The 24,169-nt window shown below is 38.2% G+C and overlaps 1 protein-coding gene across 1 annotated transcript; it reads left to right on the forward strand.

Moving 5' to 3' along the window:
• The first annotated feature begins 8,382 nt into the window (after positions 1-8,382).
• On the forward strand, positions 8,383-21,743 carry npffr2a (neuropeptide FF receptor 2a). Its single transcript, XM_059549146.1, has 3 exons — positions 8,383-8,716; positions 13,857-13,956; positions 20,671-21,743. The coding sequence occupies exons 1-3, from the start codon at positions 8,386-8,388 to the stop codon at positions 21,509-21,511; spliced, it is 1,272 nt and encodes a 423-aa protein (XP_059405129.1). The 5' UTR covers positions 8,383-8,385; the 3' UTR covers positions 21,512-21,743.
• The last annotated feature ends 2,426 nt before the right edge of the window (positions 21,744-24,169 follow it).

The raw sequence follows: 24,169 nt of genomic DNA on the forward strand, positions 1-24,169 counted from the left end.
TTGATAGCCTCGACTATCCAATGACTAAGGGTCTGCTTGGTGGCAGGAGAACCCTTGTTAGAAGGACCATAGCAAACAAGCAGTTGGTCGGATTTTCTCCACAGGGCAGCTCTGTGGACGTATGCGTCCAGTGCTCGCACTGGACACATACAGTTTAGCTTCTCTTGGTCTGGCTCCCGAAAGGGAGGAGGGGCAAAGTCTAGGTAGGTAGGGGCCACCGAGAGGGCCTGGAGATCTCCAACTCTCTTTAGAGAGGTGATTGCCAATAACAGGGCAGTTTTAATTGTTAGATGTCTGTCTGAGATGTCTTGAATTGGCTCGAATGGAGCTTTACAAAGAGCCTCTAGCACCACAACCAAATCCCAGGGGGGAACACGGGACCGTACTGGAGGTCTCAGCCTCAGTGCACCTCGGAGGAAACGTGTAACTAGGGGGTGTCTACCCACTGACTGATCATTGAAAGGGACATGGAAAGCAGCTATGGCCGCCACGTAAACCTTTAAGGTGGAGTGGGATAACCCCGCAGAGAGCCTGGCTTGTAAAAACTCCAGAACTGTACCAACTGGGCAGTTTGCTGGGTCAAGCTGGCGGTCTCTGCACCATGAAGTGAAGAGTTTCCACTTCAGGGCGTACAGTTTCCTCGTAGCGGGAGCTCTGGATTGGAGTAGGGTCTCAACAACCTCGGTTGAGAGACCAGCTGCTAACAGTTGTGCCCCCTCAGGGGCCACACCCACAGCTTCCACAACTCCGGGCGAGGGTGAATTATCATGCCCTGCGCCTGTGAGAGTAGGTCTGTCCTGATCGGTATCTCCCACGGAGAGCCGTCGAGGAGCGAGACTAGATCTGAGAACCATGGTCGGCCCGGCCAGAACGGGGCTACTAATAACAGACGGACCCCGTCCTGGCGTACTCTCGCCAGAACTCCCGGGAGCAGAGCGATAGGGGGAAAAGCGTACAGACGAAGCCTCGGCCAGGTCTGTACCATAGCGTCCAGTCCCAGAGGAGCTGGATGAACTAGAGAGAACCAGAGGGGACATTGCGATGTCTCCTGAGTCGCAAAGAGGTCCACCTGGGCTGTGCCAAATACTCTCCATATCTGCTTCACCACCTCGGGGTGAAGCATCCATTCCCCGGGCCTCGGCCCCTGCCTCGACAGTATGTCTGCTCCCACATTCAACCTCCCAGGAATATACACTGCTCTGATCGAGAGGAGTTTGCCCTGGGACCACAGAAGGATCTGGTTTGCCAGCTTGTACAAGGGGCGTGAACGCAGACCCCCTGGTGATTGATATAAGAGACCACTGATGTGTTGTCGGTGCGCACCAACACATGGTGACCTCTCAGGTCTGGGAGGAAATATTTCAATGCTCGATAGACTGCTAGCATCTCTAGGCAATTGATGTGCCATGTCAGATGGCGATCGTTCCACAGACCGCGGGCAGGGTGGCCACTCATGACCGCACCCCAACCGGTGAGGGACGCGTCTGTCGCTAGCGTTACACGGCGACAAGGAGCTCCCAGCACCGTGCCCTGATTCAAGAACCAAGGTTTCTTCCACATGTCTAAGGCACGAAGGCACCGCCGCGTGACCTTGATAACTCGAAGTGGATTTCCCCTCGGGGAAAAGCCCTTGGACTTGAGCCACCACTGTAGGGGTCTCATGTACAGCAGGCCAAAAGGTATCACGTTGGACGCAGCTGCCATCAGCCCTAACAATCTCTGGAATTGTTTGACAGTGAGTGACTGGCCTTCTTTGACTCTCTCGACTGACGTGAGGATCGACTCGATCCGAGCAGGAGACAAGCGTGCCTGCATCGTGGTCGAATTCCAAACTACGCCTAGATAGGTGGTTCTCTGAACTGGAGAAAGTACACTTTTCTTGGCGTTTAGTCTCAAACCCAGCTCCCCCATGTGTGCGAGAACGACATCTCGATGTCGAACCGCCATCTGCTCTGATTGAGCTAGGATCAACCAATCGTCGATATAATTTAGAATGCGGATGCCCTGCATACGGAGGGATACCAGAGCCGCATCTACACATTTCGTGAACGTGCGGGGTGAGAGTGCGAGGCCAAAGGGAAGTACTCGATATTGATAAGCTTTGCCCCCGAAAGCGAATCTCAGAAACCTCCTGTGTTGTGGAAGGATGGATATGTGGAAGTATGCGTCTTTGAGATCTATTGTGACAAACCAGTCCTCGGATCTGATTTGAGCTACCACCTGATTGACAGTGAGCATTTTGAACTTCAGTGGCATAACTGAGCGGTTCAGGAGACGTAAGTCTAAGATCGGACGCAACCCCCCATCCTTCTTTGGAACTATGAAATACCGGCTGTAGAATCCGGATTCCCTGTCTAGAGGAGGGACCACCTCGATGGCCTCCTTCCTTAATAGGGTATTCACTTCTTGTTCCATAACCAGAGCCTGCCGGGGGCCGACCACAGCCCAATTGCGCGAGCGGTTTCTTTAGTGGCGCGGAGGGAGAGATCAGCGGTCTTTCTGAGTTCTTCTATATCTCCAGACTTAATCCCCTCCCCCTCATCGACATCTCTCAGCAGGTCAGCCTGATAAGCTTGAAGGACTGCCATAGTGTGAAGGCAAGCCCCAGCCTGACCTGCTGTGGGCAATGTCGGAGCCTTAAGAGACGATGCCGAACCGGGCGACAGATAGCCCGCGAGCGTCTGTTCGACCCGTGGCATCGCTCTATAACCCCGCTCTCCCAGCCCCATCACGTTGCCATAATATAGTGAATCGGGGCCGAAGAGGCGGGTTGAATAAGGGTGGTTCCACGATCTCGACAACTCATCGTGGAGATCGGGAAAATATGGAAGGCTCCGACGTGGAGGTGGTTGCCTCGGCCGCAGAAAGCGTTCGTCTAGTTTGCTTCTCTGCGGCTCGGTTTGTTTTTCAGCAGGCCATTCGATTTTTAATTTATCTACTGCTCGCGTAACCACCTCCAACAGCTCCTCATACTGGGGCGACAGGGGTGGCGAATCCCCAGCAACCGACTCCACATCGACCTCCTCGGAGGAAGAGAGGTGAAGAGTTGATCCCTCACCCTGGGGGGAAGAAACCGACGAGCTTGCTTCCGAACCCAGGGTTTGGGCGCCGGATCTGGCAGATAAGGAAGGAGATAAGGACTGGCCCGTCTCCATTCCCTCTGACAGATCCACCTGCGATCCCCACGAGTGCAGCAGCCGCTCTGCCTCGGCAGAAGCGGGGCCAGCACCGCGAGGAACGCTGGTGAAGGCTCCCTCCTCGAAGAGAGCCCTCCGGGATCGAAGCGTCCGCATTGGCAATCGCTCGCAATGCGGACAGTCGGCCCCCTCGAGAGCCGACTCAGCGTGCTTCGATCCCAGGCAAGCCACGCACAGACTGTGTGTATCCCCGCTCGTAATGTAGCGAGGACAGGGAGGAACACACAATCTATAACGTGGCTTGGAATCGCCCTTCATATGTTTGGTCTTTTGCTTTAGTTTTGGCATATTGAGCTGTTTTAGCTATCTTTTAATGGCCAAGGGACAGACAACAATAAATAGGACCAACGGGACAGACTTTTGACATGCACACACAGAGCGCTTGCTGACAGACGCGAAGCTGAGGCCAGCTGCACGGCACGTGCTTTTATAGCTTCCTGGTCGCTACGTCACCCCGCCCGTGACGTCACGCCTTTCCGATGGACGGATTGCACACGATATTCAGAGTCGGTCTCGTCAGGGACGTTCCCCAAAGCGCTAGACGCAGCGTCTCGTTCCTGAAAAGGAACATACTTTCCAGAAGGCCAACAATTTAAAAAAAAAAAAAAAGCTTTTTTTATTGGTCTTATGAAGTATTCTAATTTGTTGAGATATTGAATTGTTGGGTTTTTGTTAAATGTGAGCCAAAGTCATTACAATTAAAAGAACCAAAGACTTAAACTACTTCAGTCTGTGTGCACTGAATTTATTTAATACACAAGTTTCACAATTTGAGTTGAAATACTGAAATAAATGATTTTTTCCACAACATTCCAATATATTGAGATGCAACTGTAAATTTAGGATGCCTTGAGGGTGAATAATTTATGGCCTAATTTTTATTTTTGGGTGAACTTACCCTTTAACATCTTAATTTGGTGGATGGCTGACAATGTCCAGTTAGTAGTGTCGATTAGCCCTTCATGATCAAATTTCATTTAAGGTTCAATAAATTATTTATGTCTTTTCCTAGAGGGTATAAATGCAAAGTCCTGTGGATATGGCATTTAAAACATTTTAAAGTATAATAAGCCATTTAATCTGTTTTGTCACACACAGGGTTGCTCATAATGAAATTTCCAGCAATTCAACCTTGGTTGCTAAAATCATGTCAAAAAATTGATTGACAAGTCTGATGATAATCTGACAATTATACATTTTTATTATTACTTATAGAAGAATGCAGGATACATTTGATGAACTAGTATCATAAGGAGATGTCCATGAATTAAAAAAAAAAACCACTGTTACTAAAGCATATGTTTACTTGAGCTTTTATCACCTGCCTGAAAGTGACTTACAAGCTTTCTAATTCTCTCTAATTCCCAATTTAATTCCTGTCAGTCTAATCATAAGGTACTATGAAATGAATAATTTATGTTTTCACTATATGTGTATAGAATCCTCTGGGGAACCTCTAGACATCCTTCTGGTCTCTTTCTGTGCATTCAGAGAATTTCAGTATGCATTTGTTATTCAAACCTTTGCCTTTATGATGGGGCTAAGGGAAGAACCCTTACATCTTTAGATCCTCAGAGAATGGCCTTTTTGAAAGAGCTCTGAATGGCATCTAAAGAACCCCAGGGGTGCCTCAAGTATATTTTCATGTGTACATTGTTCATAGCTGCAATTTTTGCATCATTTTATAACACTGTTAAAAATCTATCAACCAATCTTAGAGGTAGCCGCATACACACGTTAAAAATTTATTGGAAAAAACATGTAAATGCTTGCTATTTTGTATTATTTTCCCCAAACATGAAGTCTGTCAGAGTTACATGTAAGATTTTTAAATCTTCCAATGCAGATTCATTTTACACTCTGATAAACTGTGTTATTCTACCCTCTTTGAGATGCGTGACCATACACACCACTGCATCAGAAAAGATTCGCTGGTCAAATTCTCTGCAGAATCTAAACTATGCTTACCTCTCCCATTTCACCACAAAATGGTCCTGCATTTAATTCTACTTCAGTAATTTACTTCCACACACACCCTTTTGCCACAGAAGAAAATGGATCTAAAAATCTCCCTGCTCCCCTAATACAGTATAGTTATTGCTGCATGCATGATCCTTTAAATGACTCACCATGCCCCTAACACTCATCACTACTAAATTCCACCTAAAGCCATCACATGGCTCACTACAGTAATGAGCCACTATTTTAAGAGTGCCACAGAACACTTACTGTAAAATCAAGCAGAATCTTTATGAAACTATACTGTATGAACTTTACATTAAGCCCTGAATAAATCATGATTTATATTTTCATATTTCATATTACTCCATGAGCCAATTTCAGCTCATTTACTCTCATCTCTCAGACTTACCAGTCATAGCTATCCAAATCAGTTCCTTACCTACTGTAAATGATCTAGCTTCATTTTGTATTTATGGATGTTGCTCACATTCTATCCCTCCGTTCACAGTGAAATATTTATTTATTAATTAATTGTAATAATAAAATTTATTATTTATTAAAATTTATTTATTATAAATATTATTTTACAGTTGTTTCCATTTTCCCTCAGTTCATTTAGAATTTAAAACTCTCTTCATATTCCAAATATGTAATTTTTATTATTTTTTGCCTGGAACACAAAAGCACAGTAATCTCAGTCACCATTCACTTTCATTGTATAGAAAAAGATCCAGTGAAAGTGAATGGAGACTAAACTCGTTTGTACTAAACATTTTCTTTTGTGCTCCACGGTAGAAAATAAACGCAAACTGATTTGGGACAACATAAGGGTAGGTTAATGATGACAGAATTTACATTTGTTTAGTGAATTATCCCTTTAACCTTCTGGGCCTCTTTGTTCAGGCGTCAAACTTAGCTCCTTCATGGTCAAGAGTGACCATAGCCTTGAAATGTAACTTTTTTTTTCCTCTCAGAAAAAACAGTGTAATACGTTTTTGTTTAATAATATTTTTTGATTATTATTTAGAATTTTGAGGGGATTTTATATTACTATGCAATATTCATACAATTTTAATGAGTTTTTCCCCCATTACAATTAATATAGTTGTATTTATATAGTTATTTATTATTTTTCAATAAATGCAATATTTCATGTTACTACAGAGTGAAAACTTTTAAAATATATATATATATTTTTAGTGAGAATTGTGCCATCTGCTGGCATAAAAAACATGAGTGCGTGTGTGTGTCTATTTTGCACTCTTGATATTTGTCATCTAATTACTGTGCACTTTTGTTCTGCACAGTGGCTGATTTGTATTTTGTATCCCCAAAAGATTCTCTGAGTTTTCTTTTTTCTTTCCTTTTTTTTTGACTTTTAAACATATCGCAATCATTGTGATCACATAGCTAATGTGACAAAAGTCACCAAGTGTCATCTTATTCCGATGAAGCCACGATTTTTAACATTTCCAAATGTAGCCTACCTTTTTTTTTTTTTTGGTCAAAAAATACCGATGAGGCCAAGAAGGTTAAACAATCGAGGAAACTTGGAGAAATGAATGCCCTGTTCACATACACTAGTGCCCTCTATTGCTGAAGGAGGCTCTGGTAACGTACGCTTATCTAAGTCAATATAAATAAGATCCCAGAATGTTGATAACATCACTATAAAGAACACGAGGCAAATAACCTATATAAGCTTTAGTTGTACACTTAATTACAAGCGATTGTTATAATTATTGCGCCCTGATTAAATATAGGAATAAACTCAAACCTTTCAGCTTCAAACCAAAAGGTCACAGTGCAAAATAATAACAATAACAAGAACAACAATAATAATAATAATAATAATAATAATAATAATAATGATGATGATGATAATGATAAAAATACTTTGTGCTTAACTGTTTACCTTTTTTTTTTTGGTGACTCTTTGTGCCCGGAGCACAACTGAACGCTGTGTCCACGCGCGCCGTGACGCTTAAAAGCGCATGATCACTCCGCCAGTCTCTCCAATTCTCAGTTCTCTCTCCCTCTCTCGTGCCTGCACATTGTCTTGACAGAAGAGTGTGGAGGTAAGACCGGCAGCTTCGCATCGTATGTGAAACTTGTTGAAAAATTATGACGCGCAATATGCCTGAGTTCACTTTAAGAAGAAAATGAAATTCATTTGTAAACATTAATTCAGATACACGTTGTTACACGTTTAAAAGCTTTCCAAAGACTTCTTATGTTTCTTCGTGGAGGAACGAGCGAACAAGGAGGTGTTCGTTTTTTTATTACCTGGGAACAGGTAGTACTGTAGGGAAACTGGGTCTAAAAGGTAAGAAAGTCTGTATTATTGTAATATTGTATGTTCGTATTTAAGAAGTACTCTGTGTTTTTATTTGTTGATAGTTAATGGCACAATAAGCAATTTTGTTGTACACATGACTGAGATAAAGTAGGCTACATAATGTCAAAGGAGATGTGCATATTATAAATAGACTACTGTCACTCTGGCCGCTGTTGTGAAATTAACTTTCTTAACTTTGACATAGTTATTTTCACATTAATTATCTGGTAGATGTAGCCTGATATGAGTAATGCATTTTTGATAAAACAGCATTTAGTTTTGTTTTTTTTTGCCTTTGAAAGGTATATTTTACTGTATTTGTATTAACTGTTATATTAACTGTATTATTATATTCTGTAAGACTTGAAAAAAATAAACTTTAATTAATTCACAAGCCATATAAAACAGTGAGAGGCAAGTGGACTGTATCTCACAATTAGACGACTCAGTTAATTGTGTATCACAAATTAACTCAGAGCACCTTGGTAGAAGCCAATAAAAGGATTCAAATTACATTAAATCAAACTCAAAGTCATCCCAAGTGTATAGTTTGTCTGCATTCTTGATAATTACAGAGGCAAATGTGACTGCAGAGTGTAGATATACTGTACAGGTAACTGCAAACTTTAGGTAGGCTGATGGTAGGGTGTCATTTATCATTTGCTTTAATCATTTGCTTACAATATGCAGTTACTTATACATCTGGAAGCCAGAGAGAGAAGTACTTTAGATTAACAGATTTGTTACAGTAGCAGCTGCGTGTCAGGGAGGTTAAAAGCAAAAAAGTGGAAAGATAATTAGGGAAAGACAAAGATTTGATATTGAATGAGGAGAAAAATGGACATAAAGCCTATCTCTCAAACCTATTCTAATATCCTCAGATCTAAAATGAACGAAACACTGGACCTTAACATTACCCTTGAGGATGATGGAAACTCGACTTTTGTCAGTGGCTCCAATGAATTCTTCTTACCTCAGAAGAACATTACATACGTTGGATATTACCTTCATCAGCCATCTGTAGCAGCAGTCTTCATAGTGTCCTACCTGCTCATATTCCTGGTCTGCATGGTTGGAAATGGAGTGGTGTGTTTCATTGTGTTACGGAGCAAAAACATGCGCACCGTCACCAACCTTTTCATCCTCAACCTCGCCATCAGTGACCTTCTTGTTGGGATTTTCTGCATGCCCACAACTCTTCTTGACAACATTATTACAGGTCAGTGCAATGCCAGTAACCATATGTGCAATCTTTGCATCTTCTTTAAAGTTACTTGTTCTAGCTAAAGTTTGTTTGTTTCAGTGTTTTGCATGCTTGAATCTTCAACTGATATTGACATGGATCTCTTTAGGGATGTATCATGACCAGAGAACTTATCGATTTGACTAGCCTGAAGGTTTTAAGTTAACACTGAGTTTATGCTGTTCACCTTAAGAATGATGGTTTTTAAGATAGAATCAGTACGAAAAGCTGAGCATGACAAGCCGGTTCATAATTTTTTATACAAATGAACATTTATGAGTGCTGCTAGACTATAAAAAATGTTTTTGAGGCCACCAATTAAGTGATATTGAGTCACCAATTTTCTGAAAACAGTCTTACATTTGACTCACATTTAATGATAGCCACAAGTCTGATGCAAATCATTCATGGTGATGTAAACAAAACATATACAGATAAACTGGGGTCTCAACAGAGTCTGTTTATTCCAAACAGACTTCTTGAATTCCACTGGCACGTATATCTTGCAGACGTGTTTATGAGCTGTCCTGAAATAGCCTAAAGAAAGAAATGGCACCGATTTTGCTTTTCTGACTGGGAATCTAAAACAAAATGGCATGGCATCTTGTTTATGAGATTGTTGCTATTAACAAGATATTTGTTTGTCCCTAAAAATTACTAATTTCTCTGGTGAGCATGAATGGAACCATAACAAGTTAATTAAACGTTAATGAATAGTACCAAGTTATAACTTTTCTGTCATTTACTGTCACTATATTTAATTTAATATTACTTTTGTGTGCAGTATGCACGATTTGAGTGTGTATGAATTTAGTGAAAATAATTGGACCCCAAAAGTCATAGCCTACTTGATGATATGTGTAACAACATAGCTGCTGTCTATTCACTCACAGTCAAGAGTGTTGTCAGGAACTACAAATATTTATATGTCACACAGAAAATGCCATTTTGGATCCAGCATTTTGATAATAAACTGTTTGTACTTCATGGATACTGGCTGGAAATACAATGCATAGCACAATATCAATATCTTGTCATTTGTGCAGGTGGGAAATCTCTCATAATAATGCAGTTTGTCCTTTGAGATGTCTTAATTTTCTCCATCTGGATGTTGTTTTAAAATATTGCAAGGAAGATGAGAAATGTTTACTAGGATGTAAGAAAGAAAAAAAAAATCATCACACCTTAAAATCAATTTGGGTTCCATTGCCAGTATTTTTTATTTTTTTACAAAACTCACTGCTTTTTTGAGACATGGTGTAAATATGATTATTTTATGTGCGCTATTTAGAAATAATGCCTGTGTTTCTCTTTCTCTGTGTGAGATGCTGTTTACCATGTGTGTCTCATTGTTTGATTTTATGTTAAAAATATTGTTTTAAATGTGCAATGATGGCAATTTACCTTTTTTACTTGGTACATGCCTCGTTATTGATTTTATCCCATATTTGTTCTCATTTACTTAACAAGTTTAGCCTGGTAGCAATTCAGTGTAAGGAACATTTCATGCACTTCACACATTCCCATGGAATTATTTAGACAATGAATGCAATTTTATTTTTGATTGTGACTATTTATGTGAGTAAGCCCTAGTGGGATGACATGAAAGTGTTTCTTTCTGTCAAAAGTACTGCATTCTTATTAGATGCTTATTTATTCAGACTAAAATGTAGATAGCATTACATTGGTAATTAAAACCAATGTTATTTTTATGACTTTATTAGAAATGAATGAAACTACTTGATTAAACCAAACAAAAACCATTGTTTTTGCAGTTAATGGGTGTAAACAACATTTTGTCCTTTTTTGTATGTCTGTGAAAAAATGCTCATTAAATAGGGTCAGTAAACAATATTCAAATAAGGTCAGTAAAAATATTAATATTAGTCATCCAGGCAGCCCAGGGGAAGCACAAGTGTGTGTTTTTTCTTCATCAGATTCTTAGGGGATCCTTGGGAGTTTTAAAATACTGTAAAACACTTAGATTTGATTTGATTACAGATGTGATATCTGTCAGATAAGAGCAAGATATCATTCAAAATTATCTATTTTTATTTGTGTACCTTTAAAATAACTGTAAAACACTGTTCATTTTGTAAAATAAAGAAAACAAACAAAATGCAGTTGCTGTCTCTGTTTCTGTGAACCTCTTCCTGAAATTAAGAAAAACTCTGCTACAGCAGACAGGAGAAATGTGTTTAGCTTATAGAAAACTTAAAGCACTATACTATAATAGTAGTAACAAGTCTGGGCAAACTACACAGCAAAATCCCCAGTGTTAATTTAACACTCTGAGTGTGGACTCATATAAAAGTAACACTGAAGCAGAGTTGAAGTTAATGAGATAATTAAGAAGTTAATTGAGTTATGATTGACCTTTATTGAAGACACCTGATGTTAACAAGTAGAATCACCAAACGAGAAAATCACAATTTGTGTGTCACCATTATAGTGGTCAGTGTTTGCTTTAGTTGGGATCTTGACCCTTCAGTTATTTACATTAGACTTTGTGTGGCTGTGGTAACATAATTATAACATACAGACCAGAGCAAAGGCAATCATGTGTGCTATTGATTGTGGTTTGAGCTAATTGTCATGGAGTGATCTGAATGCGTGAGTTTAGGTTTCTTTAATGTTTACGTAAATTAAGTGGAAAAATAAGATAGCAATCCAGCATTTTTAGCATAATATGACATGTTTTTAAAAGTTAGTTCTACATAAAGAAAAAATTCTTTAGTTTAGACACACAGACATCAAGAATCAGCGTGAGCATCACAACAACGGTGACCATCAAAAAAGCATGTTGTAGCCAATAAAAACACATCCATGGCTTCCATCATGCATTGTGGCATGAATAAATTATGAGCTGAACAGTCTTTTTAACTTTTTATTCTAACTATATTTTATTTTTGCTGTTTTTATGTGAATTTTTAGTATCTAGTTTTGTGATGTTCAGAGTAGATCTGTTTATCTGGATATGCTGTTTGTCACCGTTGTTGAGATTCATATGCTGATTCTTGTTATCTATGTGTGCCTAAAATAAAGATTCTTTAATTTAAAAAAATAAAAATAAGAATCACTTGCAAGAGATGGCTACAAAATGTGTAGAAAATGCATACGCTTTCATTGTGGAATCAAAGCTGTTGCAATCAATAATGGAAGTTTTATTTAGAGAAAACACTGTAAATTAGCTCAGTAACTCAGGTCAAACAACAATTACATTAAAACATAATCATCACCACCCGATGACTTTTGCTCTTGGCTTGCCAAGCTAATTTTAAAAGTAAAAAGCCACAAGCCAAGATCACAACTAAAGCAAACACTGACCACTATAATGGTGACACACAAATTGTGATTTTCTCGTTTGGTGATTCTGCTTGTTAACATCAGGTGTCTTCAATAAAGGTCAATCATAACTCAATTAACTTCTTAATTATCTCATTAACTTCAACTCTGCTTCAGGGTTACTTTTAACACTGCCTCAGTGTTTTTATGAGTCCACACTCAGAGTGTTAAATTAACACTGGGGATTTTGCTGTGTACTGAGTAGGCACCAATCATAGGCCAAATTTTTATGATGTCATCGTGTAGACTTCTTACAAAGTATTTTACAGTATTTTAAAACAACAGAAATACAAAACACTAAAGTATTTTAATAAAAAATATGATTTTTTTTATCAAACCTATCAAATACAAATCATAAAATACTATTTTATATCATAAATAGGTTTACTGCACATCCCTGACTAGTACAATATGTCAAAAAACGCAATATTTATTATATTATAATGTTATTATATTGTTATTATATGTATTCTATTGTATTATATTGTTGTTATTTAAATTTACCCAGTAAAGCTTTTAAAATGAAAATGAACATATGATTTTTATGCATTTTTAAGTGGTACATTAATAAATTTTCACTACAAGCCAACCATATTTCAGACAAGACAATAAGCATGAAATTACTAAATTGTACTCAAGTCCTACTTTAACATTCTAAAGTTTAACTAATTGCATTGAATATACATTTTAAATATAAAACATTTTCATTTAATTTGGAATAACAATCAATTAAGTGTCCTAAATCATTACATTCAGTGTGCACTTAAATTTCCCTGATAAGTATTATTTTTAACGTGGCATAAAATATAATGTATGATGAAGTATACTTTTTTTTTTCTTCACAAGGGCCTCAAATCCTCAAATCTAACACACGTGGATCTAACGAGTGTCTTCATTGGCCCCTAAGAGTCATTATAAAACACCATGCAAATGAGTCCGGTCTCCTATACAGATACTCCCCACCCCCACAGTGAAATATTGGTAAACCTTTCCCTAAGCCAATTCACCTCCTCCAATCATAGACAAAATACAGGAAATCCAACCAGATGGTAAGTGTGATAGCAACTGACCCACATGCTGTATACCAAGGCAAATCTGAAAATATCTTTCTGTTCTGGCCCACAGCAGTGCGTTACTTACACTTCAGATAATTATTGATTTAGGTTTAAAGACAAAACTGGCCATATAAACTAAACTGACATTCAGTATCATTAACTATAGTTTCCAGGCACATGTTAATAAAAATCCTGGTCAGTAGATTAATAATATCTGTATTTTTCAAATGTGGTCCTTTATAAGATGTCAACATGCAAAATAATATCCACTGGACATGAAATGTATTACATCAGCTGCTTGGGTGACTCAGTGTAAGATGCAGGTCAAATGACACTCAACATGATGAACAACATCATGAAAATGAAAATATAATGGGACACAATTTTAACAAACAATAATGTAATCCAATTAATGTGAATTTGTCTGTATAATTTAATTTATAATTTAATAATTGACCTCTAACACTAGCTTGCTCTATTATTTTCTATTCTATCTGTTTTCTTTTTATTTATTATATTATTTAAAAAGTACTGCGTTAAGGTAACTGAGACTTGTTATAGCACTTGTATATCATTGCTCTTTTGTTGATTTGGATTGCTTCCATTGTCCTCATTTGTGAGTCACTTTGGATAAAAGCATCTGCTAAATTACTTCATGTAAATGTATAATTTAGGCAGAATCATCTGTCATAATGTGATCTCTATCTTCTCCCTAGGTTGGCCATTTGGAAGCATGGTCTGCAAAATGAGCGGAATGGTCCAGGGCATTTCAGTGTCAGCCTCTGTTTTCACCTTGGTTGCCATTGCGGTTGACAGGTAATGTCATGGTAATATCATCATGTCCCTCAGTTCATGAATGAATGAAACACATTTGTCTTTGTTTCACTCCTACTCGAATTGTGCTTGTGGAAAGTGCTTGAGAAACAGTGTCTCTTCCACGGCTCAGTACACTTTCAATTCTTTTTTTTTTTTTGTCTCGAGCAAGACTATACGACATTCACATTACATGATTTTACTGATTTTTACGTAGAAAGGGCGACAACGCACTGCATTTAAATAAATTGTCATTCATGTTTTCATAACAGCTGACCAAATTAAAAAACAAATCTAAAAATAAAAATAATCTTTGAGAGCAAGGGAGGCCCTGGCGTATCGGGGGTTATATCTGGTATTTATTTAATGTGTTTACTCACAATTTCATTTACATTTTCTTTGGTTATATTAAAGGAATAGTTCAAGCAAAAATGAAGAGTTGCTTAAAAAAAATGATGCACCTTCAGGTCATACAAGATGTTACATGAGTTTGTTTCTTCATTGAAACATTTTTGGATAAATTACGCGTTACATCACTTGCTTACCAATTGATCCTCTGCAGAGAGTCTTCTGACGGCACCCATTCACTTCAGAGGATCCAATGGTGAGCAAATGATATAATGCTAAATTTCTCCAAATATGTTCCAATGTAGAAACAAAATCATCAACTGTTCATCTTGGATACTGTGAGGGTACATTTTTAGTAAATGAAAATTTTTGGGTTGAGGTAATGATTTTCACTCTCAGTTTCCCTCTAACCTATCTGTATATCCCCTTTCTGTATGATTTCTTCACTGCAGCATAGGGAGTAGTCTATATAGATAATTACCCCATCAAGTTCGGTCAGAAATCTTGGTTTAATCGTTGATGACCACCTGACTTTCAAAGACCACATTGCAAAAACTGCTCGATCTTGCGGGTTTGCATTGTACAACATCAGAAAGATCAGCATGCTGCACAACTTCTTGTCCAGGCCCTTGTCATTTAACTCATTTCATTGCAGCTTGCTCCAAGTTTAAGACATTGATGCTTGCATGTAGAACATCCAAAGGCTCAGCACTTGCCTATTTCCACTCACTATTATGAATCTACCATACGTAACTGAGACGTTCCCTTTCAGTTGTTCACTCTCAACATAACGTTGGATTAACAACGAATTGGGATCCCTACCAAAAGGCCACAGACATACTTTTTGGCACAGGTCAGGGCTTACCACAAGAAGACCAGCTACTGCTGCTATGGCACTAGCCACTAAGTAAGACTCAGCAAAACTGGGAAAATTTACCTGTTCCACTTGGGACAGGAACGTTGCAGAGGAGGCTTCGGAAGGAAATACACATACAGTATGAACATCCATTTAGATACATAGGGAAAATTTGAGTTGATTGTAACCCTCCTGGAAATGGCAAAAGTCTGCCTGGGAAACACAGGTTCTGAGACTAAACAAATTTGACCATGGACCACAAAACAATTCTTAATTTGCTGGGGTATATTTTTAGCAACAGCCAGAATTTTTATTTATTTATTTATTTATTTTACCTAGGGCTGGGCGATATACAAAAAAAAATGATATCTCGATATTGTCAAATTTTTTACGATATTCGATATATATCTCGATATGTTTGCATTTGCATTTAAAAAAAAAATAAATAAAACATGATTTTCTTTTGCCCATTAAAAAAAACAAACAAAAAAAACATTTAGATTAAACAGCTAATTTAAGCAGTTAAAAAAATCTAGACCAGGAGATCACTTACTGCTTTTTATTAAATGAATACATGTAGGCCTATATGTAACTGAAGCAGATTTAGCAAATTAAGTAACAGTTACAGAAAGTGCATTCTGTCAACTTTTTAGTGCATGCAATTCACAATTTAAACTATGCAACTGGGATAAGTATTTTATTTTAATTTTTTTAACAAGTTTTTAAGCTAAGAACACAAGTCTGTCAACTGTCTGGTTTTAAGAGAAGCTCTGTGGCATGAAACTATGTTCCTACTGACACTAAAAACCCTCTTAGATGGGGAGCTAGTTGCTGAAGCACATAGCTATTTCTTATATATAAATATATAAATGAATTAAGACTTTTGCATTTTCTCTGTCTATATTATGGAAACTGGTAAACATATCAGTGAAATTCCCCAATAGTAATTCCAAATGGCCATAGCCTATGTTTCTCTATTCAAACATCAGCGGTCGAGTAAGTGCATTTATTTTGCAATCACAAACGCAAACAATACAGTTGAGATCTCACGACAGAACACAGACCGGCTGAACGACGCTTTCATTAGATCGCTCAATTCCAGCTTGTTAGTGTTTTCAGATTATCGTCAGCGGCTCTTCCGCAATGAGGAGTGAGCACGTGCGCATGGTTGCCAGAATGCTTAAAATAAGCAAACACCGGGCAGAAAATGTATCCTTGTAACATTGGAACTCTGATTCGGAGATTTAAACTCTTGTTATCTGGCAACCGCTATCATTACAGCTCTCGTAGTAGAGGGGCATAGAGCAGTCAGCAGTTACAGGTTCCTTTTTTGGACATTCGGCGCGTTCTTTTGGGAAAGTATGCTTGAATTTGAAATATTCGATATTCCCGATATATTCAAATTGTACATCGTCGTCAAAATCATTCCGATATTATCGCTAATATTCGATATATCGCCCAGCCCTAATTTTACCTTTACCTTCATGACTGGTTTTGTGGTCCAGGGTTGCAAATGGGATCCACTTAGGTCTCTACATATGGAACCCAGCCCTCTACTGGTTCTCACGGCTCCCCACGAGGGCTATATAATCTAGCAAACCTGTTGGGGGTCGCCCAGCCCGCAAATAGCAAGGTGCCACGAGCCAGCTCACAGGAGGATGCAACACTTCTAGTAAAGTAAGCTTGCAACCTAAATGGGCAGGGCAAACCCTGTGCCTGATAAGCCAGGGTGATTGCATCCAATATTCAGTGTGGCAATCCTCTACTTAGAAACGGCATTCTCCTTCTGCCGGCCTCCATGACCGATAAAGAGCTGGTCTGAGGTCCTGAAGCTTTATGTCCAGTCTACGAAGCATCTTAAGGTTTGACGGGACAGAGCAAAGCTAGGGGTGGGTCTGCCTCCTCTGGGGGCAGCACTTGCAGGTTCACCACCTTATTCCTTAAGGGTGTAGTGGGAACCTTGGGCACATCTCAGGATTACCTGGTAGTCAGCCGGCTCAAACTCTAGGCACGAATCATCGACCAAAAATGCGTGCAGGTCCCCTACCCTCTTGATGGAGGCCAGTGGAAGCAAGAGCAGAGTTTTCAATGACAGAATCAAGAATTCAGCTCAACTGTCTTCAATGGCTCAAATGGGCCCTGCTGTAGTGCTGTGAGCAGGGGCGCTGCACAAGATCCCGCGTCCTATGCATAGGCAGTCCTAATGGGCCCCCCTCCCCTTGAAAATATATATTCCAGACTTTTCAAGGGCCCTCTCTTCCTTTGGGGCCCTGGTAATCAGTACTGGTTTTACCCCCAGTCCAGCGCCCCTGGCTGTGAGGACTAGAGTCAGGTCCTAAGAGTCTCATTGGACAAGCCCATCCTAAGAGGAATGAATCTTCTCAGACCTTAAAAGGCTCACAGTTCTGCCCATGGTTCTTCTTCTGCTAAAGCCCAATTTATACTTTTGCAACCGTCCTTCTCCGTCCTGTAGACTGAAAGCTCTCTCCTCCATATCATGAGTAGACACGCCTCTTTCTGCTGATTGGCTACAAGTTTTTTTTTTGGTATTTGGCCCGATTCTGTTTTCCGAAGAGTTTTTGAAAAATCACTTACCTTGACGTTAAGGCAAGCATATTGGTCTGGTCTCTTTTTCAATTTTGTTTTTATTCTGACATTTCCTATGAAATGTAAACGTAACTTTATTAACTGAGTCCTCATGCTGCTCAAATGAATGAATTAATTAATGATTTTTTTTTTACATGAAGATTTCATGGTCAGTTTGCCTCACATGTAAATATGAAACTGGTCGGGATTGATTAATTTAATGGTTAAAAAGTCAGTTATTCTCATTGCAAATATAATTCTGATTTATAATATTTTAAAAAAATTAAAGAGCACAGTTTGTAACGATTAATGTCTGGAATGTACATGAGTGTGTTAAATCAGAGTGTATTACGAGTATAAATGAGTGCAGTGCGCTATAAAGTATATGGAATGAAACTGTCCCCTAACAATGCTAACAATAGATAATGCTTTTAGACAGCTTGCAGTAATACCTTCTGTATGGCATAAAAAAAAATTGGGAATGTAACGTAAGGAGGATTTATTATATGCTGTGCGATAAGGTATTTATTGAATGTAATCCCAGATATCGCTAGAGGAGTTGAAAAACCAGCATTTAATATTGTGTGCTTACTTTTTGCTGTGTTCTTTGATTTCTATACCTAGTATTTATTTATATAGTTTGGAAAAAAAGGAAAGTGTACACGGAGGCCATCAGGCTTCTCATTTCAAATAGCTTTTATATATGTTGTCTTGTTGTCTTTTCTGCTGACAAGAACAGTTTACTATGAAAATACAGTAGCTAGCTGTGTAAAGCTATGAACCAAGAAGACTGCTGTAAATTATCAGTTTTTGTAAAATGCTGTCACAATCATGTTTTTTTTTTTGCATAAAGCTTCCACATCAATTACTATACTACATTAGAGATATTGTTATTATATACTATTCTTTCATCTCACAAAGCTTCTCATTTGGTTTTGCAACATAGGTTGCGAACTTATCTTTAGCTTTTCGCTAAATAATGTCTCCAAAGCATCACATTAGTATTTATCCATTGCTTTAAAAAGTTATTTAAAGGTGCCATAAAATGGAAAACTGTATTTACTTTGGCATAGTTGAATAAAAAGAGTTCAGTACATGCCATGAGCCTCAAACACCATTGTTTCCTCCTCCTTTTATATATATATTGTGCATACAAAATACCACTGAAAAAGAGGCGAATCCCAACATAACACCAACTGTGACATTACAGTTGGGATCATTAATGTTTACACCCCCAACATTTGCATAACGTATACAAGCCCATGTTCTAGGCCAGCTGGACCGGCACAGCCAATCATCGATGAAGTATTGCCAGATATTGCTATTAAAACAAACAAAACCGATAAATAAAATCAAAAATATTTCAAATCTTTTGCAATTAATCTAAGATAAAGATATCGCTGACCCTAAACTGCAACGTCAGACTTTATTAACTTTTTAACGTGTCAAAAAATTGAAAAATACAAGTCCATAAACGTTATAACAGCTGTATCTGGCAACACAGAGGCTGTGATTGCACCCCTACTCACAACTCAAGACTCATTCACTCCACCAGCATCTCACAGTGGTCATTTTCATACAAAGGACGCTAAACATTCTTGCAAAATCTCTCAAAATCAGTATCTTTGTCTGATACAGGCTCAGACATAAGGTTGGATGCCTTATCTCTCCGTCGTTCACGCCGGACAGTAGAGATCTATTTGCTGTGTAAGCTACTGAAATGATCCGGGACATATCCTAGGGTTGTAAATGGACATATAAAACCATTTCTGGAGAATTTTGCCCTTACCTAAGCCACATACTGTCACTATTCGCTGGAGCAAAGGAACGAGGAGACACAAAACAAAAGTCTTTAATGATCCAACAGGGAGACACAGAGCACTAGGATAAAGTTCAAGACCCGACAAGGAAACATGAGGCAGACTACACATTTAAACTAAACTTAACAAGGGACAGAAATGTGCAGGGAATCAACTAATAATGAGACAATGAGGAACAGGAACATGAACAAATAAGAGAACACTGAAACAGGAGCAGGGCAAAAAAGGGTACTTAAAATATTTTAACAATGCATTCTATGGCATCTTTTAGAGAGTTTTCTTTTAATCTAAATATCAGTTGAACTTGAGGACTTGTAAGAGTGCTGTTTAGGCTGATAACTTTTCATTTGTGCTTAACGAAAAAGGCCAGATAGGTGTTTTGTTTGTTTGTTTGTTTTTTGTATTTTTTGTATTGAAGCCTGTTTCCAGAAAAAAAGGGTAATTGCACTTTTTAATCTAACAATCATGTATTTATTTCTTGCAATTCTGAGTTTACATCTCACTTTTTTCACTTAATTGTGAATTTGTATCTCTTTTAAGGATCACCTCATTTCAGGGACAAAAGGATTTGTCTTGATCACAAATAAGGTCAGAATTGTGAGAGGCAAACTCATAACTCTGAGGGGAAAAGTCTGAATTATGAGATAAGTCATAAATCCCATTTTTGTATTTTGTTTTATTCTGTGCCAGAAAATGGCTTTTACAATTTACAACTATAAATTTGTTTTTGTAGCTAATCATACTAACAATGCACAGAAAAGCAAACATTCCTGGCTCTAGAAAACTTTTTCAGATCAAAATGATTCAGAAAGTACTATTAACTGAGATATTGTGTTTTGAGAACAGGGAATGAGAGCAAACATCTTTTGAAAAACGGTCACCTTGTTCATCCCCAAATGTACTGAAGAGAATAAAGACTGAAAAAGCCTCAGTCATAGTGCTCAGTGTGACTGCATGATAAAATAAACCAATGTGAGGAACTAATACACTCTTTTTAAAAACACTTCAAAATCACTACAAAGGCGCCTCGTGTTATTTGTTTCCTGACACAGCTGTTTCTCCAAAGAGCTATTAAATGTGTAACGTGTTGCCGGTTGTTTTTTGCAGATTCCGATGCATCGTGTATCCCTTCAAGCAAAAACTGACAATATCAACAGCCACGCTTATCATTTTGATAATCTGGGTTTTGGCAGTGTCAATCATGTGCCCGTCTGGTGTCATGCTTCAGGTGACTAAAGAACAAAGTGTCCGTGTTTTCCTGGGAGATGGCAACCGAACAAGCCCTTTCTACTGGTGCAGGGAAAACTGGCCTAATCAGGAGATGAGGAAGATCTACACCACCGTCCTGTTTGCCAACATTTACCTGGCTCCTCTGTCCCTCATAGTGATCATGTACGCAAGGATCGGCATCACTCTGTTCAAAACGGCCATGCCAGCAGGCGCCAAACCGGGCCACGATAACCGTCACTCCGTGTCAAAGAAAAAACAAAGAGTGATCAAAATGCTCCTCATAGTGGCCTTGCTCTTCATCTTGTCCTGGTTGCCTCTGTGGACGCTGATGATGCTAACAGACTATGTTAAACTCACTGAACATCAGTACAAGCTTATTAACATCTACATTTACCCTTTTGCCCACTGGTTAGCCTTTTTCAACAGCAGCGTCAACCCGATAATCTACGGGTTCTTCAATGAGAACTTCCGCCGTGGATTTCAGGCCGTGTTTAAGTTCGGCCTGTGTCCTGTCGGAGGTCAGCATCGGACCTATTCTCACAGGGTGCAAGGCAATTCTGTGCAGCCGGTGAACCTGCAACCCTCCACAGAGCCCATCTCTCTTAACAGCCTGGAGAACAACAGCTCGAGGAGGATGAACCACGTCAACGAACAAGACTTAGTGATGGAAGATCTAGAGAAAGTGTCTGAATGCAGCGTGGAAGGAGCTTCTCTTTAAGGGGCTTAGTAAAGAAGAATACTGTAGAATGAAAGCAAGCTGATGACAGACTTATTGTTTATTCACATTCTTAAAATGACATTGTTAACATTATACAGTTATATAACATTATACAGCAGATTTTATTTATTTTGAATAGTCATTTGCTGCTAACATGAATGTACTTACTGATGTTGTCAGTAAGATTGGGCACATCTGGCAGTTTATCAACTGTAGTCTTGTAAACTTTACAAAAAAAAAAACTGTTACACTGTTGTAAATGATGTATATATACAGATTCATTAGGTGTATTCACTGCTTTATAGTGATGTAAACATCTGGGGTTTTGCAGTACATCATTTTATGTTTTGATTTATTTTTATGTGTGCATGAAAGTATCAGAACTGCAAGAATCATTCATTGTTTCTGGATTAAAATGTGGGATTTTAGGCACATACTTGCAAATGAATACTAAAATTAAACCGTCATACCTCTTCTGTGATATGATCCCTCAAAATGCTGGAATAAGAAAGTAATAATCATAGTACAGTAAGTCACACTTGCCTTTCTGCCCTGACTGACAGTTGTATGGGCAACAAGAACATTTGAAGCACATAAGTCTGGATGTAGCACTGTGATTCACATGCCTAAAGCTTATGTGTTCTTCAAGCATGCTTTTCCTGTTTGTTTATGCCAAAACCATCCATTGCCTTTTTTTACCCTCTCTTGTTGCTTTACTTATGAGAATTCTCTTCTGCTCACCAAGCCTGCATTTATTTGATCCAAAATACAGCAAAGCAGTAATATTGTGAAATATTTGTAAAATTTTAAAATAACTGTTTACTATGTCAATATATTTTAAAATGCAGTTTATTCCTATGATCAAAGCTTAATTTTCAGTAACATTACTCCAGTCCTCATTGTCACGTGATCCTTCAGAAATCATTACAATATGCTGATTTGCTCTTCATGAAACAGTTCATGCTGTTCATGTTCAGATTATTATTATTATTATTATTATTATTATTATCAATATTCAAAACAGTTGATTAATTTTTTTTTCAGGATTCTTTGATGAATGGAAAAATCCAAGCATCAGTTTTTATCTGAAACAAAAAGCTGCTGGGGTGGGGGGGGGGGGGTACTTTTATTTATAAGGATGCTTTAAATTGATCAAAGTGATGATGAAGAAATGTATAATGTTATAACATATTTATATTTTAGATGTATGATGTTCTTCTGAACTTTCTAATCTTTAAAAACACCTGAAAAAAATCATTTTGTCAATCAACATACCGGTAATGACAATAATAATAAATGTTTTTGATCAGAAAATCAGAATATTAGAATGATTTCTGAAGGATCATGTGACTGGAGTGATGATGGAAAAAATTCAGCTTTGAAATCACAGGAATAAATGAGATTTTAAATAGTAAAAATATTTCACAATTTTACTGTTTTGCTGTACTTTGGATCAAATAAATGCAGGCTTGGTAAGCAGAAGAGACATATCAGGACACAACTCTGTATAATGACATGGGTATGACACAGGTATTACAAGGAAAGGGTGACTTATGAGGACATAACCCATGTCCCCATTTTTCGAAACGCTTATAAATCATACATAATGAGTTTTTTTGAGAAAGAAAAAATGCACAAAGTTTCCTGTGAGGGTTAGGTTTAGGGGTAGGGTTGGTGAAGGGTGACAGAATATACAGTTTCTACAGTATAAAAAACATTACGCCTATGGGCTATCCCCACTTTTCACAAAAACAAACGTGTGTGTGTGTGTGTGTGTGTGTGTGCATGTTTATGTGGTTTATGAGGACACAAATTTGTATAATATCATGGGTATGACATAGGTATTACAATGAGAAGGTGCTTTATGAGGACATTTTCAGTGTCCCCATAATTCAAATGGCTAATCAATTTTCAGAATGAAATGCACAAAGTTTCCTTTGAGGGTTAGGTTTTAGGTGTAGGGTTTGGGTTTGGGTATAATGATAGAAAATATGGTTTGTACAGAATAAAAAACCATTACACCTATGGAGAGTCCCCATAAACCATAAAACTTAACATGTGCCAGTAGTTATTTCAGTTTATGTTTTTTTTTTTCACCTTGAATGAATGAATGTCCTACTTTTCACTGTGAATGTCAACAAAAGTATTTTCTTTTCCTCAAATAGAGCAAACTATTTCCATTTACCAGAATATTTTGATTCAAATTGTGTGAAAGGAGTTTGCTTGATTTCTTATTTGAACTATTGAAGATGTTCAAAAACACCAACATGCAGAGGATTTGTCCTCAAGTAATTCTAGCATTAAATGTAGATTAAATCTATCAGCAGGCAGAGCTGTGTTTTTGTGATTATCATAGCAGATGGGAGATGAGTATATTCATCCTCCCCTCTTCTTGACAACATACACTACATAAAACAATGCATTCTCAACATGATTAAGGCAGCAGGTCCAGTGACAGCACTGTAAAGTGAGATTGAAAATTAGCCAAGAGAATGTGTTGAAAAAAAGCCTGTGATTACAAGGTGACTCTGACTTTATGGAATCTCCAGATGTGTAACTTGTTAATGCAGGATTCGCCAAGGGCACATTTCTTGAAGAAACATTTCATTTTAAATCTGTCTGTCTACTGAACATAAAGCAGAATACTTCCTGTGGAAT

The sequence above is a fragment of the Carassius carassius genome, chromosome 5, assembly GCF_963082965.1.
Source record: "Carassius carassius chromosome 5, fCarCar2.1, whole genome shotgun sequence".
NCBI lineage: Eukaryota > Metazoa > Chordata > Actinopteri > Cypriniformes > Cyprinidae > Carassius > Carassius carassius.